Source organism: Varanus komodoensis, unplaced genomic scaffold (assembly GCF_004798865.1).
Source record: "Varanus komodoensis strain SLA01 unplaced genomic scaffold, ASM479886v1 scaffold32, whole genome shotgun sequence".
NCBI classification, from domain to species: Eukaryota; Metazoa; Chordata; class Lepidosauria; order Squamata; family Varanidae; genus Varanus; species Varanus komodoensis.
The window spans coordinates 21,278,743-21,301,242 of NW_025335798.1; the positions used below are offsets into that span (position 1 = coordinate 21,278,743).

The 22,500-nt window shown below is 40.7% G+C and overlaps 1 protein-coding gene across 14 annotated transcripts in view; it reads right to left on the minus strand.

Annotated features, from left to right (window-relative positions):
• Positions 1-22,500, minus strand: part of GTDC1 (glycosyltransferase like domain containing 1) — a 234,639-nt gene that overhangs the window by 26,692 nt on the left and 185,447 nt on the right. For all 14 annotated transcript variants that reach the window (XM_044437984.1, XM_044437985.1, XM_044437983.1 and 11 more), the window contains one exon: positions 1,791-1,900. In XM_044437984.1, the coding sequence (XP_044293919.1) occupies positions 1,791-1,900 (110 nt within the window). The remainder of the gene's footprint in view (positions 1-1,790; positions 1,901-22,500) is intronic.

The window sequence follows — 22,500 nt, forward strand, 5'->3', positions numbered from 1 at the left end:
GAGAGAGAGAGAGAGAGAGAGATATTCCCAAGTTTAACATGAATTATTTCCTATTCTGAATCAATTCAATTACTTTGATGACTACCATTATCCAGATAGGATGAGTTGCCTGGGCTCATGCTCTCCCAAATTATCTCAACCAGGAACTTGTTATTATAGCTAACATATTCTAGAAAAAGAGAGCAGAATGCAAATTTTCCAAAGTCAACTTGGCTGGTCAAAATTATTCAGTGTCCAGTGCCCAATAACGAATGCATTTTTCTGGTGTCCAAGGCTTACTGGTAATTTTGTTGGAAAACTGAACACCTTGGTGTACAACATTTCCCATGATGAATCTTTCTAAGCTGATCTTAGAGATTATGTTTAGAAAGAATACAAAAAAGAAGCTTGTTTGCAAACATTCCAACTAATAAGATTTTTGAAAAGCTCCATGTGTTTCACAATTCGAAGCTCCTTCTTCAGGAACCATTTCAATCTTCCAAATTCTGTGAAATGGCTGAGCTACTTTGCACAAATGTCTGCATGGCATGATAAGGTTTCCTGTACCCATTTCACAGAAACTTGAAGGTTTAAGATGGTTCTTCAGAATCTAGTGTTCCAACTGCAATTTCAAGTGCTCTTTGGAAACTAATACCCTGAAATGAATTCAGATGTAATAAATCTTAATCACTGGAACTTTGAGAACAAGTTTCTTGTGTTACATTGTTTCTGCTTCTGTTGACTCCATCTTGTTTTTGTTTGAGGTTTTTGCAGGTTCTGGAACCACCTGTGAGGCTAGGTCTCAACATGGTTTTAGGAACCTTGCTATAAATTATTACTTGGTAAATTGTTGCCGGTAGGAATGGAGTAGTGAGTTATCTGTGATTCTTATTGCTACAAGCTCATCATACCAGTGTTCCAGAATTGCCACTAGCTTGCATTTGCCTTTGGGGCCCAATTCAAATTGCTTCTTATGATCTATAAAAATAAGCTTTACATACATAAAAGATCACTTCTATCACTATGTTCCTCTGAAGCTCAAAGATCAACCAAAATTACTCTCTTAAGATTGTTATGGGTTCACCAAATTAGGACTGCAAAAACACACAGAACGGTATCTCTCTCCACTGTGGCTTTCTATCCTAAAACTGTTTGTCTTCTAAGGCCTAGAAGAGATGGTATAAGGATAGAATTTTAATAATATATGCATTTGTAAGGTAATGTTACCTGTCCTAATCAAGTAGTTTACCAATTTAATATATAATTATGTTGCATTTGGCCACACAGTGGCCTTAATACTAAACATTACTAAAGATTGCTGCCAACACCACTGTTCTGAATGGAGTGCCACTTTTCTGCTACAGGAGATGGAAGAGGAATCTTCTTTGCATCAATACTGCTACTCAGGAAAACAGTAAGAATAGCTACAGCCACACGCATAAGCCAGGAGACTTAGACAGGGCAGAAGTCCAAATGTTGCAATCAGCAAAAGAAAAAGAAAAGAAAGGGAATCCAGTCATAATAGGATGGCAGGGACTACCAAAGACACAGGATGATAGCTACTGAGCATCTGGGATCACAGGACAACAGCTCCCAATATCCTCCATCGTATGCATGTCTATTCAGAAATTACTACCCACTGAGTTCAGTTGAACTTCTGTTGAGGAAAATATTTAGAGGATTGCACTGTTAAGGTCTCAGTTGGTTACCTTTCCCTATGTTGACAATTGCTCACTTTGATTAATTTCCCAAATTAGTTACAGAATGGTTTGCTCTGATATCTGCAAATGTAGACAATGAAGAAACAATACCTGGAACATCAGTGAAGGTCTCTCCAAGAACTGACACATGAAAACTCAGTTCTATCTCTTTCATTCTCAGGAGTACCTTAAAGAAACTTTCCGGATCCTTATCATGTTCCCTAAAGTAAACAAAATTGGGCTGTTTATTTAGAGAAAACTTTGTATATAACAGAACAATATTATGCAACATCGGCACATTACATTCTAGTTGTATCACAGAACATCAGTCTCCAAGATGTTCCCTAGCTAGAATTTTTATCCCTTTATTTGCAAGTAAGCTTCTTTGAAATCCATGAAAACATGGTCTTTGTACTTTCTCCAATATAATATTATTGGTTCTAAGGTCAGCATTGTTCCACTATTAGTTGCACGACCACTATCAGAACTATGAGAACAACTAGCATAGACAACCCCTAATCTAATGCAGTCATAATAAGATGTGCAACACCTTAAGACTTTGTTGGATGAAGTGAAGGTCCTTCTAGGCCAGCATTCTGTTCACACAGGGGCCAACCAGCTGCTCATGGAAAACCAACAAGCAGGACATGAGTACCCAACCTACCGAGCAAGTAGTTGTACATACTGCCTCTGATAACAGAGGCAGTATATAGTCATCGAGACCATTAGCCAATGATTACCTTTTTCTCCATGATTTTTTTCCAATTCCCCTTTAAAGCCATCCAAATTAGAGACCAGAAATATATCTTATGGAAGTGAATTTAAAGTTCAGCTATTTGCTATGTGAATAATTACTTCTTTTTTTCTGTCCTGAATCTCCCTCCAATCAGCATCAGAGCATGAACTCAGGTTCTAGTATTAAGGGACAAATGTCTACCTGCCATTGTGCAATGCAGCAGCTTGCATGACAACTTGTGCTTTGTGCTAGCTGAACAACTTCCCTGGATCCAACCTGTACTTATAAGTGAAACTGTTTATCAGCACATCATAAATAACATGTTATACAGGTACGTTCTTCAGAATATCCCAGTTTTTGAAAACATGGCTTATTTTTCCCCAGCTCAACCCACAATTCAATAAATACCTGCATGTGTGAGGAAAAAAAAACCTTTGCAGAGATAACAGCAGATGGTTGTGCCTGGAGTGAATGGAAGCAGATGTTTTGGTGGCAAATGGAATGCACTGCATGAGGCCTGCCCACCTGGTCGACTGGGGACAGTGCCTGGCTGTGCTGCCTGCTAGGAGAGTTCTGTCGTTTATAGCAGGCAGTGATAGCACGCTCCTTGGTCTGCTAGAGGGTTCTAGGCATGAGCGGTGGGTACAGTAAGGATCTAGGACACTGCAGCTTAGCCTGGGGCTGCCATTCCATGTAGCTTCACAACAGTTTCAGAATCTCTGGAAAGCAGCAAGTGCTGAGCCTTCTCTGGGAAAGCTTCTGAAGTCACAAGGTCAGCCTAGCATCAGGCTGAAGTAAGTGGAAGCTCACTCAGCATTATTGATTTGAGACTTCAGTTTATCTACTTTTAAATTGCCGGAGTAATTTAGGGAGTAATACCAAGTTTTGCCACAGAGCATAGCCTGGTAGTTTTCTGTTTTAATTGCAGTTTGTTCCACTAAAACAAAATATCTGAAAGCAAAGAGAGTAAGATATTAAAGCTCTTCCCTAAATTTGTTCAGCCATGTTATTTATCTGCAATGGCAACATGTAGCTATTATTGTACTGTACTGACCAAATTAATGAGTGAGATATGTTTCCAAATGAGCATGAATGGCACAAGGCAGCACCTGTGTGATTATAGGTAAAAATTTTTGTATATTCCGCCGAAAATAAGTTAAACCTTTCTTTATCTATTATAACAGAAGAAAATGAAGAGTAATTTGGATAATGTAGCATATCTAACAGCTGCCTAAGCTAAATGTGAGGGCCTCTAGACTGATACCTACTAGCCCAAATGAAGGGCAGGGTACTAGAAAAGCCCAGGTCATTGGCATGGTCCAAAAGATAATATTGCAAGGAACTGCTAATTGCCATTTTTGCTCAGCATTTTCTTTTCCTCTCCCTCTGTGCAACCCTTTCCTACCCTTTTCTGGTTTAGCACTACAGCAGTAAATCAACTGTGCAGGAAAGTACCATCTGGAAAAAATGTAAACACATCGAAAATGAATATTATTTCCCATATAATTTGACCACTTCCATTAATAGTTGAATGAACTATTTTACTCATCTGAAGGTGCATATGCCTTGGGATCTTAACTGTTCTGTTTTAAATCACTGTTGTCCACACAGAAGTGAACCAGATGTTCTTTGAGCATTTTTATTTATGAACTCGGCTGCCCTTATTCTCAAGTTATAGGAAAAAATGAGAGTCTACTGATAGAAGTGGTGCATTGCCCCCACCCACAGACTAATTATGCTGAATGAATGCGTGAATATGAATGTGCAGGTCCATCACATGTATCAGAAGCATTAATAATTATATCTCTTGAGAAATATCACACTAAATGACATCTGTAACTCTGTAACTGTTAATGTCTAATTCAGTCAATATTTTTGGTTATCTGATGTAAAACAAAGATCTCCTAATTAGGCATTACTTTTGGGGGCTTTCAAAACTTCAGATAATCTAAAGTCTGAAGAATCCTATGTCTATAAAAAGATACAGAGAATTACTTTTAAGTAGTCCTATGTGCTTGTGTGTGTTTGTATATGTGCATGCACATGCATGTGTTTTCAGTACAACAGGAAAGTCTCGTGAAATGCTTCACATCTGAACATTAGGGATGTTAACTGGGATTATTCCCAAATCCCCAAAGTAGACTTGAATATTGAGAATTCAACAACTTTTACATTGCCAAGGGATCGAAGCTGAATACCCACAATATGTTTGTATCTATATTAAATCACAATTTTAATGCTGCAGGAGTCAGATTCCAGTGCCACTTCAAGCACTGAGTTCTGCCATAGAACTGTAGCTAACAAGATAAAATTGTTGGGCCTTCTGCTGTGTGCTCCTAACAACAGTGCAGAAAGGATACCAACAGTGCCCCAAACATGTTCACAGATTTTCCCCCCTGGTCTTGGAAAAGTGTGCACATTCAGAGTCCACAGCCACGGAATTGCCATAATTTCCCATCCATTTATTGTGTCGCTTTGATTTTTGCATGTGTTTGCCAATCCCGTCTGCCTTGAAATGTGTGTATCTTTACTGATTCCATCACTGCCCTGTAGCCGACTTGTATATCTGACGGATAACAATGGAGACCCATGGAGGCAAGTGAGAAGCACAAGAAGCTTATTTGTCATTCGTCATTATTTGTTTTTCGGCGCCAGGCTATGACCTTTTTATTTAAAAAATACTTTAATAATGTTGAATATCTATAGGTTTTAATTGTGCAGCCAGGGTGTTTCCGGATTTTAATTGTATTTTGTACTATGTTTATTTATTTGAGCCGTCCCGAGGCTGTAAGTGATGGGACGGCATACAAAAACTCTAAATAAATAAATAAGATGCTTTTCAGGTAGGTATAATTGGTATGTCTGCGAAGCAGCTTTTCTTTCTTTCTTGTTTAACGATATTTGCTAGCTGGGTGAGTGCAGAAAAGGAGGGTGAAACTGATAAGGACACTGACCAGCAGAGAATATTGGTATGCAGGACTACACAGTGGACAATGCCCATTTTTAAAAGAAAGCTGATATGCATTCATGAAGGCTCGGAAAATTAATTCCATTTGATGATATGATCCAGATAGGGGAACTGAATGCAATAACTGGAAGCCACAGTGGACCACTTTCATGAAAGATGGAGCAGGGCCTGAGGAAACTCGGAGCCCTGTCACAGAAGTGCCTAACGTACACCATGGAAGCTGGTGGGAAGACCTGAGTGGGAAAGGAGGCCACAGAGTGTCTGACTCTTTGTGGGGTTACTGGGCAAACAATACATCCTATTGCGGCTTATTCTCTGGGTGGCTTTAGTGTGACGTGTGTAGCCACCCAAAATATGGAGACTTGTTACTGTTACTGGCATTCTTAGCAGGTTGTTGATAGCAAGGTTTCCGCAGATCTTACGACCTAAAATGCTTTGGACACTCTACGGCAATAAGTTTGTTCAAAGAAACTTTTAGATCAAGATTTTACAGTGTATTTGGGAAGATTTCAAAAGAGAAGATTTACTTTGTTTTGAATTTGACTAGGACATTGATAAGTGGGGGGCACTGGTATGTAGATAGCTCTCCACATCATCTGCATTTTATGAAGGTTGTCAACATGGAAATTATTCACATAAAAAGAAAGTTCATAGGCAAGTGTAATGTGGCCAGGTTTGGGGGTATCTTATAAAAGTAAAGAAAGGAAGGACAGAAGACATCTCTCTAGAAGAGAAAACACACTAATCTCTGTTGAAGCACACAGGGTAAAGAGACCTGTGATATCACAATGACAAATTTATGATGCCACAGTCTTGCATCATAATGGCATTTCATCAAGAGCAGGACAAGAAGCAGTGGGTTTAAACCACAACAAAGAGATTCAAGATGGGCATTGAACAATCAAGGAAAGTTGCATAATCAAGTTCAGTAACTGGACAGGCTGCCTAGAGAGGCCAAGGGAGATTATCAAGAAGATGCCTGAAGGAGAATCACTCAGGCATACCTTAGCTGTGGAAATCCTGCCTGAAAACAGGTTCCTACAAATAGATTGTACTGCTTGTCTGTTGGTTGAAAAAACAAGAACCATTTACCTCCATGTCAAGAAAGTGTGAAAGAATTTCAAAGGCTCAACAAGCAAGATGAGAAGCCCGTCCAAACCTCAGCATGCTACATATTTCCTCGCAATTTTGGATGGAGTTGCTACACTCTGTTCAGGAACCAGTGGGTGTGTCACCATATTATCTGCATAATAAGATACTCATCTTTAGAAGCCAAACATGTACAAAGTGCACACAGCTGAAAATTTGCAGTCCAGTCCTGACCATAGTTACCTCATGCAAGCTCCATGCAGTTTTGGAATTTACTCCTAAGTAAGTCTATGTAGGATTGCATCATTTTAGTAATCACAGGGAAAACCATATCCCCACTGTCATTCAGCAAATGAGGTCTCTAAGGATACATTATGATACAAAATAATTTCGTACATAACTGGCACATGTGCAAATCTCTAAAGGTATTGTGTACGTTGAAAGGGTTATAAATAAGCTGAACTAAAAGCAATATTAAAAAGGTCAATCTTAATCTTCTTAAAACATTTAACAAAGAAGCTTTCTAATATTTCACTGCTAGAGAGAACTCAAAATGGGGAGGGGAGAGAAATGGAAGGGTTTAATACTGCTTTACAAATATGTACAGCTGAACCAATGCACTTTTCCAAGCACCAATAAAAGAAGAAAACCTCCTTTCAGATATTGTTCTGCAGCTGATAAGGAAACAGCATTCAAATACACTGACAGCCCATCAAAATCAGTGTTGCAATGTCTGATCTTTTCACTCATCACAGAGTTTGTAGGTAGGTTTCTGATGCTCATAACAGCACAAATGATCAAGGGGCTTGAACACCTTCCCTATGAGGAAATGTTACAATATCTCGGATTGTTTAACCTTAGAAAAAGATGTGTAAAGCAAGACATGGTGGGTAGAAAGTGAAGAGGGAAACATTTCTCTCCCGAGGTCCTTCCAGAGACAGATTAGAAAAAGTACTTATTCAGCCAGCCTATAGTTAAACTACAGAATTGGTGATGCCCACCAATTTGAATGGCTTGGGATGGGGCAAATTCATAAGCAATCGTAAGCATAAAGGCAGAGAAATCAGTGGCTGCTTGTCCTGATGGCTACCTGGCATCTCCGGTATCAGAGGCAGTGTGCCTATGAATACCCCTTGCTGTGGAAGGTGGACAAAATGGTGCTCTTGCACTCATGCCCTACCTGTGGGTTTCCTGTTGGCAGCTGGTTGGCCACTGTGTGAACAGGATGCTGGGCTTGATGGACCCTTGGTCTCATGTTCTTATGGAATAAAAGGTAGGAAAGAAACTTCTAACAGCTCTCACTCTTGACTGTGAAAACATTTGATGATCATCCAATCAGGAATCACGGTCTCATGCAGCATGTCAAGTAGTAACTGATAAGCATGCACATGCATTAGTAGACATTTGACCGGCCAAATGCATAGCCAAAAGCATTGCAATGGCCATGGTTGCAAATCAGTAAAAATCTTTGATGGATAAAAATGTACTATACAGTACAGTCAATAAGGGTTGTATGTTCACAGGTATGTGTGTACTTACTTACTTACTTTATTTATTTATTTATTTATTTATTTGGGGTACTTGTATGCTGCCCCATTCGCATAAGCCTCGGGGCGGCTTCCAGCAAATAAATAACCATACATACAAAAATATAAAAAATTGGACACATCCAGCCAATAAATAAAACCAATAAATAATTTAACAATTAATTAAAATAACGTTTAGATAAAAAGATCTTGGCCTGGCGCCGAAAAACATAAAAACCCAGTCTAGGAAGGGCTCAGAGGTGAGATTAAAGAACAATAACATAACTCCCCTGCAATGCTAGCTTTCTAGCAGCATGTTAAATAACACATGCCCATGTTTTCTAACCCCACAAGAATTCTTGTATTCTAGTCTCAAGTCTGAACACATCAATCCACTCATGAAGAGATATGTGATGCTCCATAAAAAAGAGGGGGTGGCAACCTTAGTCCTGACAGCAAGCTACTGTCATACATACAGCAATGTAGTCGTCGCGGCTACATGCTGCCACCAGGAGCAGAGCCACAATGCCTCTGCATGCCAGTTGCCAGGGAACAGCAGCGGGGAAAGACTGATACCCTCCTGTCCTGCTTGTTCTCAGAGGCATCTGGTTGGCCTCTGTGAGAAACAAGATGCTAATTCATTTGGCACTGTGGAATAAACATTGGATCATCTTTCATGATCACTTTGATAATTAAGAAGTGAAGCTACCACAGATTGGTTTTTTCAGATGGCATATATGCTGCAGCACACTAAATTCCTCATATCCTGAACAATTTTTAACACGGATTAAGGCAGGGAATGCAAGTTATTTTAGTGACACGTGAGTTTTTGAGCATTATAGTCTAAAAGGCAACTTAGGGCACAGATCTTATGGGACTGCTGCCTGAATGAAAGAAGTTGCTCATTCTGTAGGCTTCCAATAATCTCAAACCCTGCAGGATTATTTCCTGTAGGGCTGGAGGCACAGCAGGCACTTTGCTTCGCACTTCATACATCCTCTAACACTGTTTTTCCCACTGAATGGACCTTTGATGGCATCTCTCCCTCACTTCGGTCCCTTCTTCCCTTTCTGCACTTTTCTCAGACTGCAGAAGAGGAACCACCATGGAGGCTTCCACTGTAGCTCTGAGAGCTGGGGGCGATCCAAGGAGTTTTCCACCTCTGAGGGTGAGCCTTCTCTCTGCTGCTGACTGTATGGCCTTGGAAAGGGACATTCCCAGTATCCTATGCTCCTTAGATACCTTCTAGACACCATAGGTTTGTTCTCTTACTTGTAGCAGCTTCTTCATGTACCCATGTATTATTATTATTAAGGTATTTTTAATAAAACAAATAATTACATCAACATGTTAAGCAATCTAGTAAGTTACACTGAGGAATAAAAGTGGCAGCAAAATCTTAGTGTAAGAGCCTGGGACCTTGAAATATGGTAAGAGAAAGGAGATCATCCAGCTCTGTCCTGGAAGATGAACGTTGTGAAAAATTGTGGCGCAGGTGCTAATGACATGGTATTAATCAATGGAAAACTGCTGTTGATGTTTATGATCTGTGGCAAAGATCGTGGCCACAGTAAAGTGGCCATAAAGAGGCACTAGGGAAAGAATCTAGGGTTGCAAAGTTTCCAAGACATGTGAGTGATCAATTTGTGCATTTAGAAGAGAATGCCTAACCCACAACAGAAAACGGTTGGGAGTTGGAAAACGTGGGAGCTTGAAAGCCTATCAAACATCAAGTTTTGAAGCAATTAGAAGGCTGAGAAAATGAGAGTAATACCATCCTCTCCAACTGTCCTACCTCAGTGGGGGCAGCCAAGGTTTTCCGTGCCCCTTTGCACGCAAAGCCTATCATCTGTAACAAGCCCTACTTTAAAGATGCTTATCCGGTGAGTAATGATGCCCGATCAGAGCTATGGGGCTTCCCCAGACTGTAATCACATAAGGGTGCAATTCTATGCACGTTTAGGCAGAAAAATTTCTGCAGCTCCCAACAGTAGCAGAACTTCTTTTCCTGCCATAATTTGTATAGCATTGCATCCAGAAAAAATCCAGGCTATCAATCACAACCACGGAAATGCACACCTCTGCACATGAATTAGACTTACCTGTTGGGTCGGTTTTCAGCATGTGCAGAGATATAGATATCAAAGGATTTTCCCTGCACCTGACACACAGATGTCTGGGGAGAGCAGCAAAGCAGCCTCTTTCTACACTTGCTGTCCTGTTCACCCATATAATGTAGTTTTTCAGTTGGCTTAACTGGGGAAATGCCAGCCAAATCAACAAGAGAATTTGCAGGGGAGGGTTGGGCTTGGGCAAGAATGATCTTGGTTCAGCTCTCTATCTGCTCCTCTAATGTAATATCAGCTACATCCAAATGCACATGGGGTGGCTTGATGTGAAAAAGTGCTTTCTTCCATTGTGCATGTTTATTTTATATATTTGGATGTTGGGATGGGGTGGGGTAGTGATTTTCACCCTGCAGAGGAGGGATGTTGCATAGGAATGGTGGTGCCTTTCTTAAATAAAATTCCTTTATATTTTAGTGTGTACATAATGATGAGAAAGGACTCAAAGGCTAACATCAGTGTTCTGGTAAGAATGTTCATGTGAACTGCATGCAGGAGGCCATTATCTGCCAAATTAATCTATCAGAAAAGGTGGCAAAGTCTTTGTGTGACAAACACATAGTTACTATGCTTCGTTTTTGCAATTTTATAGAGTGCATTTTCAACTAATATTTTCATATGAAGTACTACTACTGTGTAGTAGACAAGATTTTCTTTTCTAGGCTGCTCCAGTCACAAGATTTCTACTCTTTATCTTACCAAAAATTATTACGGTACTGTCAGTTGTATTTATGCATTCATTCACGACATGTGCATGCCACCTGATAACCAAGTTCTCTGGGAAGCTTACAATAAAGATAAGAACTATTTAAGTACAGAATAGAACATCAAACAATCCAATCAAAGCAACATAAAATATGATAGCAAAACAAAACTTACAGCGCTCCCAAAGTAAGGTTATTGAAGAGGCCTGGGTAAACAGAAAACTCTTCAACTGAAGCAGTGCAGGGATGACAGTAGGCACATCTCTACAGGAATACTGTTTATGACCGGGGCATTGCTGCAGAACACCTGTCCCTGATCATCACTACCTTCAGTTCACTCCACGGTGGGTACTAGGCCTTCTGGGTGAAGTGTTACCCAGCTGGTTGCTTTCCAGAAGCTGTTGGACTACAAGTCTGATCAGTCCATCACAAATTACCCAGTCACTATCTTAAAGTAAGTCCATGTGGGAAAACACAGTCCATTGGGAAAACTTGCTCCCAAGCTATTCAGGTTTTAAACCAGCATTTTACATTGAGTCTCGAAATGAACTGTGAGCTACTGCAGTTGACAAAGCACCAGCACAATGTGGTCAAACCATCTAGTTCCAGTTTGCAATTTAGCAGCCTTCTCTAGGACCATCTGCAGTTTGCAAGCTGCTTTAAAAGGCAGTCCAAACAGGAATTTACCAAACAACTGGTCATTGTGGCCAAATTTTCTCCATCCAGGTAAGGTTGAAGCTGAACCTGCTAAAATGTGTGTTAAGGCACAGATGTCACTTAAGTCAAGAAGCACTCCCAAAGAGGGACACGTTGAACAACATTCACCTGAATGAATGAAAAACCAACCAACAATACTGTTCTCGTGTCTGGAATGAACCTTACATTTGTTTGCTCTTATCCAGTCCCTTACTGCAATCAGCCATTGGTTCAGAACAGCCACAACCTCACCTGCATCATTTGGAAAGACAATGCTTGCTCTCATCCACACAATGGTGATAACCCTAAAGCTACACATCCAAATCTCTATGGTTCTCCACAGTTTATGTTAGCCTTCCCCAAGCTGGTGTCCTCCAAATGGGCTTGACTAAAACTCCCCTGAGACTACAGTACTCATGGTGGCGTTAATCAAACCCATCTGGAAGGTACTAATTTGGAGAAAGCTGGTTTATGTCACTTGGAGCTGGCCAAGAAAAAGTCTACTGATTCTGCTTCATACTATTAAAAAACCCAGCACTTTACGGAAAGTCTCCCATGAATTCTACAATGAAAATGAACTGAATTCTTTGTTGTGATTGTACACGGGCCAGTATCCACGACTGAACAGCCCAACAAAGTATGTAAGCCACATTGTTCTGTGGTGTGTACTGCACATACAGTTGGCCATTTTGAATACTCAGTGTCCAACTACAACTTTGTGTCTTGGGAACCTGGGCAGCAGGAGTTGTATGAGGGTTAAGCAGACTTCCTATGACCTCTTCCAGGGTACTAAACATAACAATAAGGGAGAAGAGATTGCAAGGAATCGCATCAAAAGTACTTTAGATACTTTTAGAAGCATGTTCTCTTCAACCAGGTATTTCTGCTAGCTTGCATACATTTGATTTCAAAAAACTGGAAAAAGGGTGGCAGAAGGGTGAGAAGGCCTCAGGGTACCAGCAGGTTGAGGCCAGTGAAATCTGGACGGGCAGGCCCTGCTCCTTTTTTGGACTCTGAGCTCAAATGTCTGTCCCAAGCTACTTAAAATGGTGACATTATCCCTGATTCATAAGACCCACTGGTTTCTGTGGTCCTCACCATAGAACCTTGTTAAATAAAGAGGACAGACAATAACTTTTGTACACTGTTCTAAGAATTTGGTGCTAATCAAATAGTATAGAAATGCTTTCAGTCAGTCAGTCAATCAATGACTTGTTGTTGGATTTTCTCATTAGTCAGTGGGTTTGTGGAACAAAGCCAGAATGAGTCGAATAAGCAAGCACCCTTACTTCTTTACCTTTTCTCTTTTAAAATTATTTTTGTCAGCATTTATAGGTCACTGGAAACCTTACAAGAAGAAATACGAAAAGTTCAAAAGTGATTAATGGTAAATATTTAAAATGTAAGACTAAAAAGTGGGCTGTGCCCAGTGTGGCTTGTATTAGCAGAAAGCATTTCTATTCATGGGAGGTAAAACACCCATTCCCCACCCCCACCCTACTGTAGCTACCTGCACAGGTATCCGACCTGCTACAACCCTCAGGATAAGCCTTAAGAGGGATGCAGAAGACTACAGTGGTCAGAGGGATCAGTGAAGACCAGGAGCTCTTTCCTATCTAAGCTGAAGGGCTTCCACTGACACAAAAGCGCTGCTGCAGACAACCCTATGAAATTTCTTGAAGAAATGGATATAAAATAACTGAATTAAATGCTAAAACAGATTTTTAAGACCTCGTAAAACTAAGAATTCGCTCCTGGACATTGAAAGGATAACACCATGGACTTCCATGCAGTGTTTTTGGGAAGGGCATTCCACAACACAAGGCCAGCACTGAAAACATCCTTTCACAAGGTGCCAACCGGCATATCCCATCCGGTAAGGGAACCACAGAAGGACCTCGGAGAAAGTTCTCAAAGTTTGGATAAGTACATGCAGGAGGAGATAATCCTTCAGGCACCCTGGCCGCAAGCAGCATTCAAGTCAAGATCACCACTTTCAAGTGGGCCTCTTGAGGCCAGCAAGGCTGATGAAGCACCGGCATGGTGAAGTGCTGGCTTGATGTGTTCATCCTGTGCATCACTTCTTCTTTTTTTATAGCAGCGAACGGTATTTGGGCTGGGATAAACTTGGAACCGAAGAAATGCTATACACATTTCTTTTGTATAGCATTTGCCTGGTCTTCAAGATGTAACCACAATGTGGACTCGGATGGCATAAACAAGCAACATAGAAGAGAAAAAGAATGAGAATAAGGTATCTATAACTATTCAGATAACATTTATATACCATCTGCCAAGACCACATAGAAGAGCAAAGAGGTACTTCCTAAGGTCCCAGGCAAGTCTTTCTTGGTTGCCAGTAAACCCCACATTATATAAAGTTTTAGAAAAATTAATATGAGTGACTTTTAAACTTTTGGATAGGTCACCAACATGATGTTAAGTTTGGCTTCAGGAACAAACTGGACATGCTTAGATTCAGAATTGGTCCACATTGTTTAGGCCCAGGAAGGAGAAGAAATAAAAGAAGAAATACCTGGTGAAGCAGGAGGTATCACAGATAGACACTGGGGTATTTGCAGAGGAAAAGCAGGCTTTCCAGAAGTCTGGAATGTTTCTTGCTAGTCATTAAGAAACCTCCATAATTTGTAGTCATCAAGTGCAGAACAGGTTCCTTGAAACAGATAGCTATGTTCAAGATTCTAACTCACCAACTGCTAGGCTTCATTTTCTTTAAGAACAGGTATTTTTTCAAGACAGGCCCAGAGTTTGCTATTCTGAGCAAGTGGCTGTAGTGTGCGTGCAACATTTTGTGGGTCTTTAGTAGTATCTACTGCTGTTTCAGCTTTATGATGCAGTAGCTTAAAGGTAAACATAAAGGTCATGGGCATTTGACTGAAGCAAGGCAGTTGCTTACCTGTAGCTGTCGTTCTTTGAGTGGTCATCTGTGCATTCACACATCTGGGCTTTACGGCTGCACATAGTCTGCTCTCAGGAAGCATCTAAAGTTAAGTGTTCCCCTGGGTGGGAGCTGCTCCCCTTTCTGTTCCAAGCTAGCGTGGGCAGAGGCTCCTGCCCATCTCCTCCGTTCTGTGGAGACCACCATGTGTCTCAGGACCAAGGAGGAGAGATCACCGACCCAGTCCAACCCCTTGCAACCCTGGTAAACAAGGGGGTGATTGTCAGAAGGATGACGCAAGTGGGGCTGGAGGGCGGGTTGTGTGAATGTACAGATGACTGCTCGGAGAAGGAGTGGTTACGGGTAAGCAGCCTGCCTTTCTTCTTTGTGGCGTCACACATATGGGCGACTAGCTAGCCTCCTAGAGGAAGGATGGAGGGACAGTTTCCTCACTGGAGCATGGAGGCAAGGAGTGCTCTGCTGAAGGAGCAGTCAGCCCTTAAACAGATGTCTAACCTGTAGTATCAGCCTTGATGGGGTGGACCATGTAGCTGCCCAGCAGGCTTCTTGCAGGGGACCCGACATGTGGAGTAGGTCCTTGGTGCTTAAGTGAAGTACAGTACAGACACAATGGTGGTTGCAAAAGAACTGGGGGAACAGGAAGGAGAGGGGCTCCCACCCAATAAAGGCCTAGCTATTGAAGCTTCCTGACCCCAAGCTCCGCACAGGTACAAAGCCCATATAGGTGATGCGCACAGAAAAGAACATAAATACCCATGTAGTCAAATTGTAATGTCTCCAAAAATTGTGACTGCTTCCACACTTAAAACCCAAAGCTTGTCTACGCACAGAGCGTCCCTGTACAGCTGAACAGAGCACTGTTTCCCATTTATCCTATGGTGGTACACCAGGGCAGTCAATGGAATGAGAGGTCAGTTGCACAGCTCCTATATTCCCAGGCTGCTCAGTCAAGCCACACAAGCTCTGAATCCTAAGCATTGCTCAGAGAGGAGCACTGCAAGCAGGAACGGCACTCTTATATGTGAGCGGGTCCTGCCTTCCCTATCTCTCATTCTGGGGCAGTCACTTTCTACTTTTAAGAGAGATTGAGAAAGGCATATCTGAGTACCTAAGACTCTTGGCCTTAAGAAAATATACGATATGGAAAGACCTAAAGTTTTTGAGAAGACAATGGTGAAATAGAAAGAATGAGAATATAATTCTTTTTGAGCCTCTTAAATTTTCCTATGTCAGAATATAAATTGCTGAAAAAACAGTAAATAAAAGGAGAGCTTCACTAAGACATTTGCGACTTAAAAAGTTAAAATGCTTGCTCAGTGATCTTAATAAAACTTGTGGCAAATGCAGCTAATATTTGCAGAAACTGTATAAAACATTCCAAAGAACAAAAACTGTTCTGTGTTGCTAAACATACTAGAGAGCTTTTTGAAAATGAGATATTTACCATCACCAACATGATTTTAGTTCTTCAAAATTTCAGTTTCTGAAGGTCAGATAACTATGTAACTGCTTAATAGAGAGAATCAAAGTGCTACCTCTGAGTATCTCCAAGCTCTGATGGGCTTATATTCTGCTCCTTAGGTGAGGTATTAGCAAAGCTTATTTATTTTCATTTCCAAGGCTTTTATTTGCCCATTCCCTTGTGGTAAAGCTGATTTCCATGATGATTCCCTTCTTAATTTTAATACCTCTTTTACTCATCATATAGACATAAGAATTTTCCCCCAAATAATGAAACCCTTCCAAAGGAAATGAAGACAACCAAGAGAAGAGGAAGGGGAAGTCAGCAAAAGCTTACTTTTCAATTAATTGATCCTCTGTCATATGCGCACATGAAATATTTTTTATATGCAGGGAAAATAAGGTTAATTAACATAAAAACCCTTCACTCGCCGAGGTGTTGAATTTTGTATTTTATCCATGCTGCTGCAAGCGCCTTGATTTCCCAGTAATGACCTAGTTCTCCTAATGAGTAACATTAACCCCTGGCTGTAGCTGTCCAGGACTTAATTGTCAACTGAAGCTGAAATAGGAGAGTTTGCCGATCAGCAGGTATGTGGTATATTAACTCACGTCATTTCAGACCCTAATAAATAAATCTGTTGCTAAGGCAACAAGAACATCAGCTGTATCACTTTTTGTGCTTTATAAAAGAAACTGCCTTTCACACCAAGCTTTTAAAAAGAAAATTAACTATATGTAACCATAATTAGAAGAAACATCATTTCTCATCTTAGAAACATATCTACATTAATGAGAGAAGACATTGAACCCCCCTCCCTGCCTGCTACTATGATCAGGGTAACTGAAATGACTCCCCCCTCAAGTAAGGGAATGCAATTTGAGAAGCACATCTGAATGAGAGCACATCACACAACAGAGTGGCACTTAGAAATTACTACGCACCAGGAAGTAAACCCTGTTTAACTCAGTTAGACTTACTTTCCAACCAAACATGTACAGGGTTAGACTGTTTGTGTTTCTGAGATATACAATAACATACTTGCATAAATACCTGATGCTAAATGAGCACGATATTGGCAGCACAAGATGGTGCATATAAAACAGATGCAACATGAGAGTAATGCCTCATGCATATCTGGATTTGCTCTGAGTTATTCCTCTGTCTACAGTGTTACTAATGGCACAGAGAGATTAAAAACCAAACCAAACCAAACCACTGCCTTTGCAAGCAGGACATTTAGTGTTGGTCTCCATTTACACTGGCTGGGCTGTCACTGTGGTTGCTCACACACTGGGAACTGAGGGATGGTTAAAGCTTTATCTAATGTGGTTCATTTCAGCATGTGCTTTACATACTCTTCAGTTTTTTTGTAGAAGGGGAGTTAATAGAAAACAGCAGCAGCCGCTCCTCCTCCTCTTAAGGACACAGGTGAGGACAGTGCATTACAAAACAGCTGCCCAATGCTCTGGATTTTTATAAGGAGCCAGGCACATGAGGAAGGAACCACACCAGCTGAGGTGCGTGTAAAGAGCCGGTGCAGTGTAGTGCTTAAGAGTGCGGGACTGCAACTCAGGAGATCCAGGTTCTAGTCCCTCTTCAGCCATGGAGCTCACTGGGTGACTTTGGGCCAGTCACAGGCTCACAGACCAACCTGTCACACAGAGTCGTTGTGAGGATAACAAGGTGAGGAGGAGGAGGAGGAGGAGGAGGAGGATTATGTAAGCTGCCTTGAGTTCCTTGGAAGGAAAGAAGGTGGGATAAAAATATGATGGACAGATGGAATCTTAGGGAGAAAGGATATGCATGTTTAGACAGAAAAGAGTCCTGCAGCTCTCAGCATTCCTCAACCAATACGGCTGGCTGGGGAATGTGGGGAGTTGAAAGACTCTTTTCTGTTTGAATTTGCATAGCATTGTACCCAAAATCAGCAGAGAGAAAGTCTTTTATACTTTCTTCTCTTTACTGTTACTGCTGCAACTACAAGAACTACACCTTTCCTAGGTGAGTAAGGAATATGATAGAGGGATGCAAATATTACTCAGGATTAGAAGATTTAGCCTGGCTGGGGGGGGAAAAAGAGGCAGGAGAACGTGAGACTTGCTTAGTCAAACCTGTCCCCTTCAAAACAAAGATAGAAACCAGGGCTGGCCATGAGCACAAAGCAGCAAGGAAGAACTCAGGTGAGATTCCAGGTGTCATGCAAAGGTGATGGAAAGATATATACACATGTAAAATACACAATGCATTTCTTTTGCAGTAGACCCAAACTGAATACAAACAACTAATATACCACATGCTTGAAAGGTCCTCAAATCTTTACTCACACATAATACTTGGTAGAAAGAAAAAAATCACATTATATTTTCATTAATACAGATGATCAAGAAAAAAACATGGGATAAACCTTGTCACATGTAAAGCTGATTATCTTTGTTGGTCCTTAGCAGCAGCTACAACTCTTCAATTGCTACTTTGATAAAACACCTGTAGCTGAAAGGCACCATTTGCTGCCAATATAAGCCTGATGCTTGGAAGTGAAGAATTCAACATTCAGTTTGGATCAACAACATCACTAAACATCCAGAAAGACAAAAATGCACGAAATGAAGATCCAGCCAATATTGCAGACACAACAAATGTTTTTGCCTTTTCTGGACTGCACCACTTCAGATTGTTTGAAAGTTCCCCAGTATAACTTGCTGTATGAAAAGGGGGCATGGCAGGAAGAAAGCCAGTGTTTAAAATACTTCCCTGTAGCGGCCTATATTTCAATTGTTAGAAACTGTTCTGGTTCTCATGTAAGATCAGGCTATAGAGTAAATAGTGCCTGTAGCATGTCCACCACTTCTGCTTTCCAAGGCCTTCTTAGTCTGGCGAAAGTGACCTGCAAACCCATGCCATTGGGTTGTTCAACCCCTGAACAACCCAATGGCATGGTTGTTCAGCTCAGACATTAACGCATGGCTTGTTGAAGGAGCCACTTGTGGTTTGCTGAGTAAAAGCAGAAGTGGCTCTTACTTTCTCACTCATCCCCAACCATCCATGGGCTGTTGTTATGTGCAAACTGGCCCACTTTACTACACAGGGGAGCTTCAAACTATAAGAGACTCCCACCTTCTGTCTGAAACAGCCCATTCCAGAAAGGATGTGGTAAAGTTGTAATGCTGAAGAGTCACCATGGGGTGATATTATGAAAGCAGTTTTGCATGCTGACTGCTCTGTTCCAATGGTTCATCGCAGCATCTATGACGCCAATGAAAACAGAGCTCCAGCTTTCACGACATGAGGTTCTGTCAGTCAAAATATACATTTCATCCTACCACATAAAATAGAAATGGTAGAATCACCTTATAGGGTTGTTCCACGGAAAAGAGCAATGTATAGCCAAACCACAATTGTTAAGGGCCAACCTAGGCTTTATGTTGACATATTTCAATTACCAACCCTATGCTTCCTAAGAAAATGGAGAACACTGAATTATATGCTGTGGAAGAGACTAAATGGACAGGAGTGAGGGCTGTTACTTGTGTTTAATTTGGAGACTGATTTTTAGGCCCCACTGGAGTAAAAACAAACACTGAACTTTAAAAAGGGCATTTGGGAAGCATTTGGAGTAAAGAATGGTTAAGTCCCCACCTCCATGTGCCAATATTGTTGTGTAAATGTCTCCTCAAGTTCCCTCGATGCTGCTATGAGGAGAAGATAGGGTTATGAGCCTCATGTTTCCCTGGCAATTTGTCTTTTGGAGGACAATTTGAAAAGGCAAAGAGAACATTGACAGTGCAGTATATAATTTGACTGCAGAAACCATTTTGCAGATTAGCCTAAGTGACACCCACATGGTAAGGATGTAGGATATATAGAGGCCCCAAACTGCACGTGTTACCACCCATTTTGTTGGGTGCGTTGCACTTACTGCCAAGATGCAAAGATGATCCTGGACACAGAGTGAGGCTGATTGTTTCCCAAAATGTATCAGTTGCTCCCTCTTTGCCGCATGTGAAAAAAGGTTACACAAAGGCTGATTTGTGTTCCATATTCATGGAAGTATAATGAAAATATGTTTTCAAATCATACAGATCTTAAATCCCAGAAAATGTGTGCTTTATGTTGCTGCACAACTCTTATAAACAAAACTTGCAGAAGGTATGGACCAGACAGTGCTAACCAATTTATCATGTGTACTTAACAGTGCTCCAATTTATCATGTACACTTACACCTTTTGTCTTCTCTTGTAAGTTAGCAAACCATGCTCCTTCCTCATATGCCCTCACGCCCCTTAAGTTCTATGGGGGAAGCCCTACTCCGGGAACCCTCTCTAAAAGAGGTAAACAGGTCATCCACTTGGAGTAGGGCCTTCTCTGCTGTGGCACCCAGACTCTGGAATACACTCCCCAGGGAGGTACGCCTGGTGCCAAGTTTATACTCTTTTTGGCACCAGACCAAAACCTTTTTATTTAAACAGTATTTTAAACTCTAATAGTTTTTTTAGTTTAGTTGCTCTGTTTAGTTTATTGTTTTGTTCTGTTTTGTTATTGCTATTGTTTAATTGTCCTTTTAAAAATTGTAAATCATCCTGAGATCTTGTATAATAGGACGGCATACAAAAGCTTTTAATTAATTAATAAAATAAACAAACAAGTTCTAATGAAATTCTTTTGAATGGGATGATGGAGGAAGACGTTTGGTTAATGGCTGTGTCCCTAATTTTCAGGCTGCATCCTTGAGTTGCACTATCATGATCTGTTGAAAGGACATCAAAAGGACAAATACGTGTCCAAAGTATCTTAAGTTATAATTCCTTTGTTGGCTTGCTCTGGAAGGCTATTTGCTGCGCTAGCTTTATTAATTCCTCCATTCTTTCACTCACTTAATATCCCACCTTTCTGTTATGCAACGGTGTTCAAGGTAGCAAACAATGAAATATAGACTGAAAACAACATCTTAATTAAAACATCACATAAAAACAAATACATTGAAAATGCAACAATAAAAAATAAACAGCATCCAACCATTTAAGTATCCTTTCAGCAACAGAACACAGGCTATACATCCATGGCATGGCTGAATAAATATGTATCAGAAAGACAACAGAAAGGGGAACAAGCTAACCTGCCTTGGTAGAAGCTTCTAGAACTGAGGAGTTTAGAATCTGCTCTCACTTAATTTTTGGTTATAAATACATTAAAAGTCCAATTGCCATATTCCCACTTACTCATTAAATATGATTTTGACAGATGTGGTTGCCAGTAATAGAGGATAACGTTCTGTTATTTACCTTGTATAGAGTTTTTTGACCATCTGAACTTTTATAGGAGAGACATGCGCTAGATCTCTAGCTTAGCTATGGACTCCTGTGGGGCCTTGAACAAGAAACTAATTCTCAAACCAGATCCCATCATAACAAAGATCTGTGCTTGGAAGACTAATCATCTTGTCATTTTTAAAAAGGGAGCAACTATTTATTTACTATCAAGAACAGCAATTGCAACAACATTGGTTATAGAATAGAGCTAATTTTCCAGTGGCAGTTTTCAAACCATGCATGTTGGATCAATTAACTTGATATTTCTCATCACAGTAAGTGGTAAAGAGCAAGTCTGCATCCTACTTTAGCAACAACCTTAGAATGTAGCCTTAGTCAGGCCACTGTTTTCTCAGTTGGTTTTCCCCAGAAGCAACTTGAGATCAGCCTTCTTATCAATAAATTGTGTACCAATGTTATGGCTTCCATTATGAGAAGACCACCATATAGCAGAATTGGAACAAGGAGTAACCACACAAGCAGAAATGAACTCTTCTTTCTGTATTCCTAATGAAGTAGGGTTAACTACTTTTGCTCCAGGGCTGTTGTAAGAACTGTTGAAATACTTTGATAATAGTAAGAGTAACATATAGGGTTTCGCAATTCTCCCTGTTGTGCTAAAACCTTCCTTAGAATGCAGTTTTGCTTAACTGGCACTCTAATATGAATGAACAATGCCATACTTTGACTCTGCTACTTCACAGCACAGCCACAGTTATAGACTTGGTTCACACCCAAGGTGACACAACAGCCCACCCTGCCTTAACTCTCCTGTGAGGTCTCTTGCATCATGCTGAGCGCCCACAGGTGATATTACACAGCACCAGTGGGTGTCAGGCTTGATCTGTCATGCGAACCCAGGCAATAAGGTAAATTAACCCATGGAGGGCTGTCATGTTGTGTGGACCAGGCCATGATCTTGCACTGGCTGATGACAGATGCACCTGGTTCTATATGATTCTAGCACAAGGGACCATAGGATCAGTCATTCATTCGGAATAAATCAAAACTAGCAACAATTTGTGATCCATGTATGGAAATATCACAGTAAGTCATTGCTTGTTTTTAAAGGAAATTCATAATTAGGTGACCTGGGAGTACAGAATGCTTTTAAAAACTACTTAAAATTATCTTTACTTTTTAAAATTAGAAGTACATGCAATTTTCCACAGAGGCAATGTTAGTATGTGTATTCTTGTACAAGGAACTGGCTGAAAAGATAATAGTGGTGAGCAAGTATAGCATCTTGAAAGAGTAACAGCACACTTGGACAATATTTTTACAC